Source organism: Heterodontus francisci, chromosome 7, assembly GCF_036365525.1.
Source record: "Heterodontus francisci isolate sHetFra1 chromosome 7, sHetFra1.hap1, whole genome shotgun sequence".
NCBI classification, from domain to species: domain Eukaryota; kingdom Metazoa; phylum Chordata; class Chondrichthyes; order Heterodontiformes; family Heterodontidae; genus Heterodontus; species Heterodontus francisci.
In genome coordinates, this window is record NC_090377.1 from 66,509,118 (window position 1) to 66,524,185 (window position 15,068).

Sequence of the window (15,068 nt, forward strand, 5' to 3'; positions counted from 1 at the left end):
TAACAGTTTAAGTATCTAAATGTCCTTTAATAAAAAATCTCAAACAAAAAGCTGGTTTCCATAAAAATTACCACAAAGCTACCAGATTGCCATAAAAATCCAACTGATTCACTACCGCCCTTTAGGGAAAGAAACCTGCCTATCCTTACAGGGTTTGGCCTATATGTGACTCCTGTCTCGCACCAATGTGAGTGGCTTTGAACTACCCACTGCCTCACTAGCCACTGAACTCTATCAAATCACTTGCAGCAGTTAGAGAAGGCAACTCCCCATCACCACTTCCTATGGGCAACTAGAGATGGACAATAAAAGGCAGCCTTGCCAATAATGACCACATCCCAAGAAATCATTTTTAAAAATTCTAAATTTAGGCAAGACTCCAGCCCACATTTGCTAATTTCAGGAGAAGTGGAAAGCAGGTCATGTGATCTTCTGAGAGGGACAACATCATTTTGTTTTAAAATCAGCTTTTTTCTGAAATACATATTTGAATAATGGAATAACAGCAGACAAGGAAAATAGATAATTCTCAAGTATTTGAGAGCTATCATGTTTTTCTCACCAGTGGAATAAATTCTGTTTAATTGTTCCTCACTCAGCATCTTCTATGTGGAATTAACAAATGCATACTAACATATCACTATTAATTATCTCAGACATCTCCAACAAATGCTCTTTTCTGTAGAAAATATTACCCTAACCTAGGAAAACATCAGATCCTTGGTAATGAGGAAAAGCAGATCAGACTTATACAGTGGATTCCAAAGAGATGTTACATATGATTGGTTTTTCAACATATATTACAATTAGCTGGTTGAAGGATTAGGAAGTTGTACATCCAAGCTTGCAAATGGCACTACATCAGGAGGTGCATTAAGTTGTGTAAATGGGAGCCGGAAGTTGCAAAAGAACATGGACATACTAAGTGGGTTGGATTTTGCCAAGATTATCAGCACCCTGACATCGGGCTCAATTCCAGGTTGAAAACCTGGAAGTAGCCGTAGTGGATCCATCAGTCGCAATCTTCCCAGAGGCGGGCAATTAAGAAGCTGCCTCCAGAAGCCCTGTCCAGGATGGCGAGTGGACCAGGCAAGCAGCAGGCCCTATCAGAGGGCCCGCAGTGATGTCCAGCCAGCTGCCCCACCAGGAGAGGTAGGAGAATGTGAGGGCGCCTCAAGATGAAGCTCCCTCTAAAGAATTATAAAATTGTAAAAAAAATTAAGTGTGGCCTCAGCTGTCAGGCCATCAGTGTGGGGCTGGAGCCCTCCAAGGGATGGCCTGCGTCCACACCTGTGGCCATCTGGCACCCGCAACTCCATAGCAGGGGCAGGATTTAATGAGGCCTCGCTAGCCCCTGGCAGACAGCCTCCAGGCAACTGCCATGTTTCAGCCTCAGCAGGGGTCCTGTTCACCATTGGGAAGATCCCAGCGGCGTCATCAATTTACTCCCAGTGGGCACTTAATTGAGCTTAATTCGCTATCTTCTGCTATCGGGTGGATAGCCAGTGCCCCTGCTTCCAGCAAGATTGTCCAGAGGTGGGATGATGTTGAGGAGCTGCCCCGACACGTGATTTTCTAATTTTGCTCCTGGTCCCACCTCCAAGCCGGTCTCGGTGGGATTGGGAAAACTCAACCCAGTGAGTGGGCAAAACTTTATGGGAAGTAGGAGGCCACTTTCAGTCTGAATAAGGCAAATCAGATGCAAAGAGAATATCAGCTGTGTAAGAGTAAAGTGATTTTGTGTACATGTACAGAAATCACTGCAAGTTAGTGTACAGGTTCCAAAATTAATCAAAATTGCTTACGAATTGTTGGCCTTTATCTCAAGGGGATTGGAATTCTAAAGTGAGGAGTGATGCTTTAATTGTACAGAGCCTTGACTTGACAACATTGGAAGTACAGTTTTGAGCACCAAACATCAAGAAGGGGCCTTGGAAGGGGTACAGTGTAGATCCACAAGAATGATACCAGGACTTAAAGGGTTAAATTATTAGGAAAGTGTGCATAAACATGGTTTCTATTCCCTTGAGTTCAGAAGGTCACGTGGTGATCTAATCAAGGTATTTAAAATGATAGCGATTTGATTGTTTCTCTGTAGTTACCCTATTTCTTCTCATGGGAAGTTTTGAACAAGAGGGATCAATCTTAAAATTGGAGCTTGGCCATTTAGGAGTGAAATCATGAATTTTTTTTATACCAAGTGTGGTGGAAATTTGGAACTCTGTTCCTCATACATCTATGGATGCTGATTCAATTTAAATTTTCAAGACTGAAAGCGCTAGGTTTTGTCAGATAAGGGTATTGGGGATATGGTGAAAAGATGGGTAAATTAAGTAAATTAAGTAATTAATTAAGTCAGCTATGAACTAAATGACTGGTGGAACAGGCTTGAAGGGCTGAATGGCCTACTCCTGTCCCAATGTGATTGATGCCATGAATCTTTTACTGCTCATTTGACTGCATGGAAGGCAAAAGGCCAAGCGAGATTCTCAGTTCCCGTCTAGATAGAGAAGTGCTGCTCCAGTGACTATATTTAAGACATTCTCTGTTTAGCTTCTCCACTCAATGTATATCTCAATTAAAACCAAAACAATCTCAGTGTCTTTGTTTTGCTAACCTCATGAGTAAAGACCGGATAGGAAGATGCCGAGTAACCAAATTTTGGAAGATACTACAACAACACAACTTACATATATATAATAACTACGAAAATTACAGAGTAATTGAAATATTTATTACGACCATGGAAAAACCTACCCCCATTTTTATGGCGATGTCAAATTAAATTTAAGCTCTGTATGTTAGATATGTAACAAGGTCAATGCAAGTCATAGGGCTGGATTTTCAAAGCAGGGTTGGCGATACGATGCCCAGACGAATTCCGGGTCCTGACCCCACACCTCCACTGCATTGGTCACGCAACACAATTTTGAAATGCTAATGCTCTAATTGGGCAGGGGGTGAGCTCAGTGCCAATTAGAGGTGCCGAGGGCTTCCAGAATGCAGGAGCTGCCTGCCTGGCGCCAGCGGCAAAGACAAGCAACAGCCATGATGGGTCCTGCCGCTGCCTTGCTGAAGAGAGCAGGTAGCTCCTCAGAGGGACAGCAGCACAAAGGAATGAGACTGAGTAGAAACAGCCAAAACAGAGGCACTGTGCATGTTATGGCACAGGATAGCAGAGGGCCCAATAATGTTAAACATTAAAAAGAGACTTTTCCTTCACCCCACAGTGGGCACAACAACTGTGCACTAACTTGGAAATCTGAAATCCCCATTCAGAATTGAAGTGCTGACTCACAGCCCGTTAACAAGCCCCTAAAGGAGCTTAATGGGCCACTAATTGGAGGCAAGCAAGTTCCTTGTTCCCTCCCTTCTGCCAGCACTTAAAATATTGCAGAATCTAACCATCTGCCCTTGACGTTCAATGGCATTACCATCGCTGAATCCCCCACTATCAACATCTTGGGAATTACCATTGACCAGAAACTGAACTGGACCAGCCACATAAATATTGTGATTTAGATTTTAGATTTAGATATACAGCACTGAAACAGGCCCTTCAGCCCACCGAGTCTGTGCCGACCATTAACCACCCATATTATACTAATCCTACACTAAACCCATATTCCTACCACATCCTCACCTGTCCCTATATTCCCCTACCACCTACCTATACTAGTGGCAATTTATAATGGCCAATTCACCTATCAACCTGCAAGTCTTTTGGCTGTGGGAGGAAACCGGAGCACCCGGAGGAAACCCACGCAGACACAGGGAGAACTTGCAAACTCCACACAGGCAGTACTCTTGTGGTCACAAGAGCAAGTCAGAGGCTGAGAATTCTGCGGTGAGTAACTCATCTCCTGTCTCCCCAAAGCCTGTCCACCATCTACAAGGCACAAGTCAGGAGTATGATGGAATACTCTCCACTTGCCTGGATGGGTGCAGCTCCAACAACACTCAAGAACCGCTACACCATCCAGGACAATGCAGTCTGCTTGTTTGGTATCCCATCCACCGCCTTCAACATTCATTCCCTTCATCACTGACACACAGTGGCAGCAGTGTGAACCATATACAAGATACACTGCAGCAACTCACCAATGCTTCTTCAACAGCACCTTCCAAACCTGCGACTTTTACCACCTAGAAGGACAACGGCAGCAGATGCATGGGAACACCACCACCTGCAAGTTCCCCTACAAGCCACTACCATCCTGACTTGAAACTATATCGCCATTTCTTCACTGATGCTGGGTCAAAATCCTGGAACTCCTTTCCTAAAAGTTGGTGTACTTACATCCCAAGGGCTGCAGCAGTTCAAGAAGGCAGCTCACCACCAGCTGCTCAAGGGCAATTAGGAATAGGCAATAAATGCTGGCCTAGCTAATGACATCCCCCACATCCCATGATTGAATAAAAAAAAGACTGTCCCAGAGACATCAGGATTCAGAGACCACCTCTGAGTCCACGATTTTTAAATCATGCCCACACCGTCCCAACCTCAAGGCATTTGCAAATCCAGCCCATATAGTCATTACAGCACAGAAAGAGGCCATTTGGCCCATTGAGTCCATACCGGGTTTCTGTAGAGCAATCTAACCGGCCCCATTCCCTGGCTCTGTCCCCATAGGCCTGCAGATTTATTTCCCTCAAGTGCCCAGCCCATTTTCTTTTGAAATCATTCATCATCTTTACTTCCACCACACTCATAGGCAGTGAGTTCCAGGTCATTACCACTCACTGGGTAAAAATGTTCTTCCTCACATCCCCCCCGCATCTCTTGCCCAAAACCGTAAATGTATGTTCCCTCATCCTTCTACCATCAGTTAATGGGAATAGCATTTTTTTGTCTACCCTATCCAAACCTGTCATAATCTTATGCACCTCCATCAAATCTTGCCTCAATCTCCTTTGCTCCAAGGAGAACAATCCAACTTCTTCAGCCTAACCTCATAGACAAAAATTCCTCATTCCTGGAGCCATTCTGGCAAATCTCCTCTGCATCCTCTCAAGGACCCTTAGATCCGTCCCATAGTGTGGTGACTAGAACTGACGCAAAACTCTAGTTGTGGCCTAACCAGAACTTTATAAAGGTTCCTGCTTTTGTACTCAATACCTCCATTTATGAAGCCCAAGATGCCACATGCTTTGCTAACAACTCTCTCAATATGTCCTGCTACATGAACCCCCAGGTGTCCCCATCCCTGTGCAGTCTTTAGAACTGTATCATTTAGTCTATATTGCCTCTCTCTATCCCTTCTGCCAAAATGTATCAACTCACACTTCGCTGTATTAAATTCTATCTGCCACTTATCTGCCCATTCTGCAAGTCTATATATGTCCTGTTGCAGTCGATTGCTATCATCCTCACCGTTTGCCACAATTCCAAGTTTGGTACCATCAGCAAATTTTGAAATTTAACTCTGTATTTCAATATCCAAGTCATTTATATATAACTAATAAGGCAGTGGTCCTAGCACTGACCCTTGGGGAACACCACTGTCTAACACCCTCCAGTCTGAAAAACAACAATTTACCATGACCTGCTATTTTCTGTCCTTAAGCCAATTTTTTTTAATCCAAGCTGACACTGACCCTTCTATTCCATTTTGTTTACCAACCTTTTATGTGGTACTTTCTCAAAAGCTTTCTTAAAATCCATATCGACAACATCCATTGTTTTCCTTTCATCAACCTTCTCTGTTCATCTTCAAAAAATTCAATTAGGTTAGTCATGCACGATCTGCCTTTTACAAATCCGTACTGGCTCTCCTTAATTAACTAAAACCTCTCCAAGTACCTGTTGAACTTTTCCCTGATCATTGTTTCTAAAACCTCACCCACCGCCAATATTGAACTGACCAGCCTGTCGTTACTAGGAATGTCCTTACACCCTTTCTTGAATAAGGGGACCAGATTTTAAAATGCTGGTGGAGTTGGGACTAGTTTCGGACTCAATTTAAAAATCGCGGTCCTGGAGGGCGTCTCTGGATCTCCATGCCTCCGTGTCAGATACCAATTTTTAAACGAGGGCAGATGGGGAGGGAATGGGGACTCTGCTCATCTCCAATTAACGGCCCATTAAGCTCCTAGAGGAGCTTGTTAAGGAGCCGGAAACAGTCGGGATTGGAATTTTCAACGTGGATGCCAGCAACCCGAACATTAGTGCACAGCTTTTGGGTTCATAGAGGGGCAAAGGGAAACGTTTATTTATAAGGTTAAAAATGATGGGGCCCTTGGGGATCTTGCGCCGGATCAAGTGCATGACCTTAGATTTGGATGTTTGTACACCTTCTTGTTGTTTTATGTTGATGGCCCTCTAAAAAGTTGCCTGCTCTCTTCGGCAAGATAGCAGCAGACCCCAACATAGCTGCCGTCTGCCTTGGCAGCTCGGCTCCACAGGTAGCTCCCGCCTCCTGGAGACACTCGGTGCCACTAATTGGGCACCAAGCTCACCACCTGCCCAATTAGGACATTAACATATCAAAATAGTATTTGCATGAGCAATGCATTGGAGGCACAGGATAGGGACCCTGGAATATCTGGGTGCAGGTTCCTGACCTCCTCTTGAAAATCAGGGTCAGGGTGTCACATTTGCCACTCTCCAATCCTCTGGCACCTCCCCCATATCTAGGGAAGATTGGAAGATTATGGCAAGCCCTTCCGCTATCTCCATTCCCCCTTCCTTGAGCAACCTGGGACACAAAACATGCGGACCAGGTGGCTTATCCACTCTGAGCATAACCAGCCTTTCCAGTACATTGTGCCTCTCAATTTTCACCTCGTCTATCTTTTAAATACTTCTTCTGATGTTGTGATCAGTAAGAAAGCAAGGTGTCTCACCCAAGCAATCTGAATTTCTGAACAAAAATTTAATTTATGAAATAACCTGAAAACAGACACTTTTCTTGTAAACAAAATGGAGTAAGAGGTCAAGTGACCTTTCCTTTCCTGCCAATACACACAGAACTACAAGAACTCTGAGCTAATTTTCATGTCTGGACAAGTCCTGGAGAAGTCATGAAAATACAAATGACCTTTCTGGACATATCTCTGAGAAATCATTAAAATCAAAATGACATTTTCTGTGGTAATAGCAGCTTCTCTCCAACTGACTGGGTTAATAATATTGTCACAAACTTCTTTGAATCTAAACTCAATTTCCAAAAAATGGGTGTGAAAAGCCCAACTTCATCAAGTTAAGATGAGGATGAATGACACCCAGACTCCATTGTCTAACAATGGCCCCACCATTAGAAAACATTTACGAGGACGATGGAAAGAGAAACCATGATCACATGACAGAAATTAGGGCCGGGGTCCAATTAAATGCCACTTAAGGGCCTCTTCCCACCACCACTGGGATATTACTGAGCATCTCAGGTGGCTCCTTGCAGGTTGTGGAGGGGGGCCTCCTGATCAGGCACTCTGTGCCCCATGGAGAGCTCCCCCCCACCCCCCGCCACGGCACAAGCCACCCTTGCTGAAGCACCTCCCCCCAACCTTCTTGCCGGGGCCCAGCAGGTGGTCCCTGGCGAGGCCCCACACACGTACCTCAATTCCAGGGCCTCCTCCATTCCTGCTCCTCTTTGGTGCAGTCCCAGCAGTGGTGCTGCTGGGACTGAAGAGCTGCTGGCCCGCTGATTGGCCGGCAGGTCTTGGAGGCGGGACTTCCTGCTTCAAAGAAGGGTGGAAGTACCACCTGAGGCCAATTAAGGGCCTGGGCCACATAAAATAACAGAGTGGCTCTAGGCCTGGCGGAGGTGGGCTCACCCCCGACTTTTTGGCCAGTGGGCAGGGCCTCCGCCCGACATAAAATTCTGGCCTAGGTTTCTGATAAGGAGTTTTAATAAAGGTATATTCTGGGCAGACAAAGGAGCTCCATCAAAGAGAAAGGATCCTGCCTAAGCTTACCAGTTTTAAACTGCAGGTAGGCAAAGGCTGGAGTTTAGCCTTGAACTCCACACCTGAGAAATCATACCAGGACTTTGCCATTGACCTTTGGCTAGAATATAATAGGTGCAGTCTGCAACAGCGCATCTGTCTTTCTGAACCTCCCAAGTCTTTCTTTAGTGAACAAGTGGAAAGATTACAGGCCTACACCATTTTAAATCTTCACCCCACAGAAAAGCAAGTTTAACAGAGAACTCTTTAAAATCATCAGACTTAACGCATGTCAATTTAAAAATCGCTATCTTTTCCTGAATGTTGTGTATCTGTATGAGTGGGTATTGTTGCGAATATTTCAGGTATTGTGTAATAAACATCTTCTTTCTTTTAAACTTACGAGAAAACCTGTCATTTGTCTGTTCTTGATAATTAAAGCAGTCAGGTTAAAAAACACCGTTTTTAAACACGCTGTCTTCGGTCAGTCGAGAGGTATAAAAGGGAGAACCATCCCTATTATCTCTCACCCGTCAGTAACAAAGGAATACAAAAGGGATAATATAACGCAAACTACACCAGCAAAACTTTATCCTGGAAGGACAACTAACACAACTGCAGATCTTGCTTTGAACATACTCTTCACATAGGACAGCGCATAGTGGAGGGAGAAGAAAGACACAATCCCATTCCAATCCCTCTAATGGCAGTGAAAGTAAGCAAGAAATAAAACATAAGCATGCTCCTTTAACACGCAGGGTATGGCAGACTTGTCCACATTTCCAATACTGTTTCAGTATCAGGCTATACCAGCCAACAGAAGGCAGCATTCTAAGCCAAGTAAATACATGCTGTTGATTTTTGGAACCCCAGAAAACAGCACCAGAGGTACCAATCAACAACACAGCTAAAATTTGCCAAAACTCACCTACAAATGCCAATCAAAGATGGCCTTTAAATCTAGGCCCTCTGATCTGTAATCTAATAATTCACTCTGGTGCTACAGATATATTGCCTTAAAGGTCTCCAATTAAACAATAGTCCCTTCCTGCTGCATCAATAAATTTTCTTTTGCAATACATCAAGCATGATCATAATTCCACAAATGACTCAGTGAATGTATTAAGTAGCTTAGCCACAAAGAACAGGAGATTTCCAGGTTTAATTCTCAGTCTGTGCTGTTAACTAATCTCTTTTAAGGTGACAGAAGGCACTCCACAATTAGCCTCAGTTACCCTATACCTGGGAGGAAAATGGACCTGCTCCGAAATGCTGTCCAATAGCCTTTGCTGGAAGTTTTCTTGCATGTATATTGTGTAGAGCAAGATCTGGTTTGGGTTAATATTTCTAGTCATTGATTAGCTAACATGCACCATCATATTTCATAAACAACTTAATAGCCACTTGGCTAGGACGTATGGAAACTGAAACATTAGCTAGAGGTCATTGTCTTCAAAGGGGAGGAAAGGAACAAAGGTAGAGGATTGGCAGGGGAAAAAAGTCACAAAAAAGTGAAGGATGATTCCACACTTGATAGAATCTGATATCACATCTGAAAAGTAGTAACTGATTAAACGGCACATACAGTAAAGAGATTATATATTATGCAACCAGTCACCCGTGTGGCTCACAGTTGTCTTGGATCTAAAGCACGATTGCAATAATCAGCTGCTAAACCAGCTCAAGCCTTTCAGACCACAGTTCGACACAGGCAAATCCAGCTAATTGTTGCTAGTTAGAAACTGCTTAGGTCAGATGGCCATTTTAACTAGTTGAATATTTCTGGCTTCACGTCAATGCCTAGCTTTCTGTTTTCTTTTTGTGTAACCAAGCATTACATCTGGGCTGAATTTAGGCACACCTCCCCTCCCCCCGCCCCCACCCCACCCCAAGGTCGGGCACTGAGGTGTCCCAAAAATACTGGCCTCGGCTGTCAGTTTCAGGACACCGTTCCCGGCACCAGCAATGTTAAACAGGGCAGAGGGAGGGCGGGACAGGGATCCTGCTCTCCTCCATATTTGAGGTCAATTAAAGAACAAGTTTAAAAGCTTGTTAACAGCTTGTTGGAGGGGGAGGGTAGAATTTTGAAGGGGCACATGGGTTTTAGGAGGGGTCTGATGCAGATCAGCTGAAGAGAGACGGGCAGAGTGGGAATCCAGTCATGGCAGCCCAGCCCCATACAGGGTAAGCAGAGGAAAGGAGGACTTGGCATCTGATAAGGAGGTGCCCTTGGCACTGCACAGGTGATTGAGAGAGTGGGCACTCAGCACCCAGGCACTGAGTGGGATTGTCATCCCTCACCGGCATCGCAGGGGCAGAAGAGCAGGAGGCAAGGCTGCCAAGGCCAATTGGGCAGCCACCTATCCAAGAGGAAGGCTGCAGCTGGCAATGGGCATGACTGTCAGATTTTGGACCCAGTGGAGATGAGGGGCAACACCTTCTGCAGGAAGGGCGCAATCCCGAGGAGCAGTAGGGCACGGGAGAGGAAAGAGGAGCAGGAATCCAACAGAGACCATATCCTGAACACAGGATCTAGTGCCGAAGATGGAGCTAGCTGTAGATGATCGAGAACCAGTGTCGCAGGAGACTGCAGCTCTCCAGAAAGATGGTCACAGATGCCTTGTTGCCGAAGACCTCACACCTCACAGCACCGGTCACCATGCCCTGCCAGCAGCTGTCAAAATCACTGTGGTCTTGAATTTTCTTCACTTCTGACTCCTTCCAAAGATCAACTGCAGACCTTAGAGGCATCCTGCAAGCGGCTGCACACCGCTGCATCTCACAGGTCACGGATGCCCTGTATGCCACAGCTGGACAATATATTAATTTCACGACCAATGAGGCCTCACAGGGACAGAGGACAGTGGGATTCGCCACCATCGCTAGATTCCCCCAGGTGCAGGGTATCATCGATTGCACCCATGTAGCTTTCAAGGCACCTGGTGACCGGTCAGTGAGATCCATCAACAGGAAGGGCTTCCACTTCCTCAATGTTCAGCTGGTCCACAACCACAACAAAAGCTTCCTGCATGTGTGCACTCAATTTCCTGGCAGCTGCCATGACTCTTTAATCCTCCGCCAGTCCAGGCTGCCTCGGATCTTCACTCCAAACCGCAAAGTGCATGGATGGATCCTAGGGGACAAAGGATATCCCTTGAAGAGATGGGTACTGACCCCTCTGCAGGAACCCCAGAAAGAGGCACAGATGCAATGCTACCAATGTCACCTGCTCAGTAGGACAACCATTTAGTAGACCATCGGGCTTCTGAGGATGCAATTCCAGTGCCTGGACCAGTCAAGTGGCGCTCTCCAATACCCTCCTGTAAGGTTCTCGGTCACTGTGGTGGTCTGCTGCACTCATTTCATGGCCCTTCAGAGAGTTGTGGACCTTGAGGACAGTGAGGTCCTGGAAACAGACAGCTTATTGAGAAGGAGCAGGAGGTAAGAGAGGAGGAGGAATTGGAGGCAGAGGGAGATGACCCTGAACAGAGAGGTGCCCGTGCTGAACGATGGTATGGTCTCCTCCTGCCACCCTCCAGGAACAGGACCTCCATCCTCTCCTTCATTGCCTCCAACTTTAGATGCAGGTTGCCAGCAATGAAGTGAGGGCCTGCCCTGCCCTGGGTGCCAGACCTCCGGCTCTCCTCTAACATCTCACTTCCCTCTGGTGCTGTGGAAGGCTTTTGCACAAACTGCAGATTTCTCCCTCAGGATAACCAGCAGCCTCAGTGATGGCTGCCATGGGGAATCTAAATCAATCTCACACTTCATCTGACCCACCTCTGTTCCCACCCCCACTGCCTTTAATTGGACGGGAAACCGGTCACCATACCAATTAAGGGCTCACCCCTGTGAAAGTCTTAACTTTAATCAGTTTCCCACTGCAGGCAGGTTTCTGACCTGAAAACAAACCCAGCTCCTGTTTCCTGCCTCCGTGGTGAAAAGTCAGCCTTGGTGTGCAACAAATTCAACACTATGGCTGGAATTTTAAGGTGGGCGGACGGGAGCCAGCCTCCGGTGTAAACGTTGGTGGTGAACTTGCTTCTGTCTCGCCTGGGGATCTGTTCCATATTTTAAGGTCCCCAGGCTTTAATTGTTCCAAGGCAGGTCTTCCACCTGTTTGAGGGAAGAAGTCCCGCCTCATTGAGCTGCTGGCCAATCAGCGGGCCAGCAGCTCTTAGTTCCAGCAGTGCTACTGTGAGCGGTGGCCACTGCTGCGACTGCAGCTCAGCGTGCACGGAAGATGCCTGGGAGCCGGGAAGGCAGGTAAGTTTTGGTTGCCTTGTTGGGAGTAATTGGTCGGGTACCGGCGAGGCAAGGGTGGTCATTTGTGGGGGAAGTGGGGCGTGGGGTCTTGGAGGTGGTTGGTGTAGCGGGGGCGGCCCTCCATCGGGCATCCTGTGCCCGCTGAGCAGGGCCTTCCACCCCGATACGATCGGAAGCCACCTGCTTTTCCCAGGCGGCTTTTCCTGGCTCCAGGACGCCCGCTTGCCAAGCGTAAAATCCAAGTGGTGGTGGGCGAAGGCCCTTAAGTGGCCATTAAGTGGGTCGGGAAAGCCTCCTGCTCCATTTTACGCCCCGCCCACCCCCATCTTCCAGCTTATATATACGGTGAATTTATTTTTAGTCAGTATCAGCATGATTTGTCGTCTTTCCTTGGTCCTTCAGCACCTGTATCTACCACCCCCACCTTCGTAATGTGCAGTAGGATGGTCATCGATATTAAGGTAACTGCAGCCCCAGTGACTGGGGCTGAGAAGGTGGTTTCCTACCACAAGGTTTTCTTCTTTTTTGTCCCCGATTCTCTGAACATGATACATTTTGTCTCCAAATTCAAAGTTCTAACCAATCTACATTCTCATTCGTATCTGGGACAACTGATACAACATCTTCCAGCCCATATCTTTTCCCAGAACAATGCTATAGTAATCCCAAATACCCACAATTTATATTATTTTTCTGGCGATATCTCAGCTCATCGGACGCTGAAGCTGTAATCCATGCCTTTGTCAGACTATTCCAATGTGTTCCCTGACTGGCTCCACATCCTCCACAAACCTAACTTTTTTCAAGCACAAAGTCCTACTTGTCCATCACCCCAGTCCCTGATGACCAGCTTTGCCTCTGATACCCCAACACCTCAAATATAATATGCAGATCCTTGTATTTAAATTATTTCATCTCCTTGCCCTATACTATCTCCAACCAACTCCAGCTCCCAACCTCTCTGTTCCTCTGACTCTGGCCTCTTGTGCAATCACCCCCACTATACGCACATCATTATCCCTATGAAGGCTGAGTAATTTCAGTACCATGCTGTTGCACTTTTTTTGCAAATACAAATTTGGGGCCGAGGGGAGGTGGTGGTGGCTGGCAAACTGAAAGACCAGGGGCAGTAACTGGGTTAGTGCTTTAGGAAGGCATAGCAGTCTCTGAAGATTTTGCAGTGAGATGCTGATAACAGCAGTAATTTTCATAAGGTAATGTAAATGAGAGTCTCTTTCATTCAAATGTTTACTCAACAATGGATATTCTTGGGAAAATGGGTGTTCCCTATAATAGGCACTGTCCAGGTTTTGTGAAAATAGGGAGAATTTTTGAAGTTCTTTGAAATTGGTTCATAATCTGCTGTTCTCACCAATCCAATCCACACCAGCAGACATATTCTTAAGCCAATGTCTTGTAAACATTTCACCATTATGCTAAGGTTGTTGATAACATTACCAGGAAACTATGACTTTCCTCCCACCTCCATCCAAAAAAAAATCACCAAATCAAATACAGACATTATTGTGTAGAAATAGTGTTCCCTTTATCAGTGAAAAATGGTCAAACAATTTTTTGGTCAATTTAATATGCTTCAATGAATATGTCTTTCACGATTGGTCATCATTGGAGTCTACCTTTTCCATCTCTCGTGGTCTGACTTTATTGATGTATTGTATGTGGGTTTGCAAAATGCATAATATGCATAAATATTGCTAATTTATGTGACAGGAGTTCTGCAGCATGCTTGTTCACTTAAATGCCAACACCAACGTTATTAAATGATAAGCAGAATGGATTGCGAACAAACCAATTTAAACCCATGGATGTCACAATCGGCATTACAAACACTGATGCTTGACACTGTAAAGGCCTGCTACCCGACCCAAACCCGATGGGACCAGACGATATGTGTCGGGGTCGGGTCGGGTCGCTCTTCCGGGTCCAGCTTTCGGGCTCAGGTCGGGTTGGGCCCGTCAGACACAAACAGCAAGAAGTGTTAAAAGTGAAAAGCCTACCTGCGCTGGGAGTCCGGGTCATCAGAGGGAAACTCTGAGTCTGCGCAGTGACCGAGTGAGAATCTCTATGACGTCATCACGCTCATGCTGCAGATTCGGAGTCGCAAGGTAGGTAAAGGGAACATTCCGGCGATCGGGTTGGGCTCGGGTCAGGTCGGGTCGGGTCGTGTCGGGCACAGGATAAAATGGAGGGACTCGGGCCGGGTCGGGCTCGGGTCCGATGTGGTTCTTTCGGGTTTTCTTTCGTGACCTGAGCAGGCCTTTATGACACTGAATATAAAACCAATCACTGGGAACTCAGCACCTAAAGAGGCCATTCAGTTCACTGTGTATATTCTGTGTTGAAATAATCAACTCTCATTCCATTTCTCTGCTCGTTCATTGTACCCTTTATTTAATAAGGAAGAGCATTTTGAATTGATTTTACCTGGTCACAAATGAGCTCCCACTTTTTCTCATTGTCATACTGCCTCAGCAATCTTGCTTTATCAGGAGGAAGGTTCATAGAATTCTGCAAAAGAGAAAAAAGGGGTTGTTACAATGATCTAGTAAATAAAATTTTACATGACAAAAATTTATTTTAATAACCCAATCAATACCATAATGATTGATAAAGAGTGCTTAAGATATTACCTATCAACAAAATCAATGTAACTAGAACAAAAAATTCAGATGTTCTCTACATACAAACTTCCACTGACCTTTGTATTAAACATAAACTGTACTTCAATGCTATGAAGAATAGACATGGACAAGTTACAAAGCTGTAGCCCGATCCAATAGATAATTCTATGAGCATTGAGAGCAAAACAAGAGTGATTTATCAGCATCAATCTCAATATCAAGATTAGGTTGCAACCTTTAATATCCCATTAGGAAGTGGTTATATAATACGCA

General features: G+C 45.6%; 1 protein-coding gene across 7 annotated transcripts in view; it reads right to left on the bottom strand.

The window, feature by feature from the left end:
• fmnl2a (formin-like 2a) overlaps window positions 1-15,068 on the bottom strand; it is a 282,512-nt gene that overhangs the window by 112,461 nt on the left and 154,983 nt on the right. For all 7 annotated transcript variants that reach the window (XR_010975339.1, XM_068035310.1, XM_068035315.1 and 4 more), the window contains exon 2: window positions 14,599-14,682. Coding sequence is in view for 6 of the 7 variants with exons in the window: in XM_068035310.1 (XP_067891411.1) it covers window positions 14,599-14,682 (84 nt within the window). In the remaining variant the exon portion in view is untranslated. The remainder of the gene's footprint in view (window positions 1-14,598; window positions 14,683-15,068) is intronic.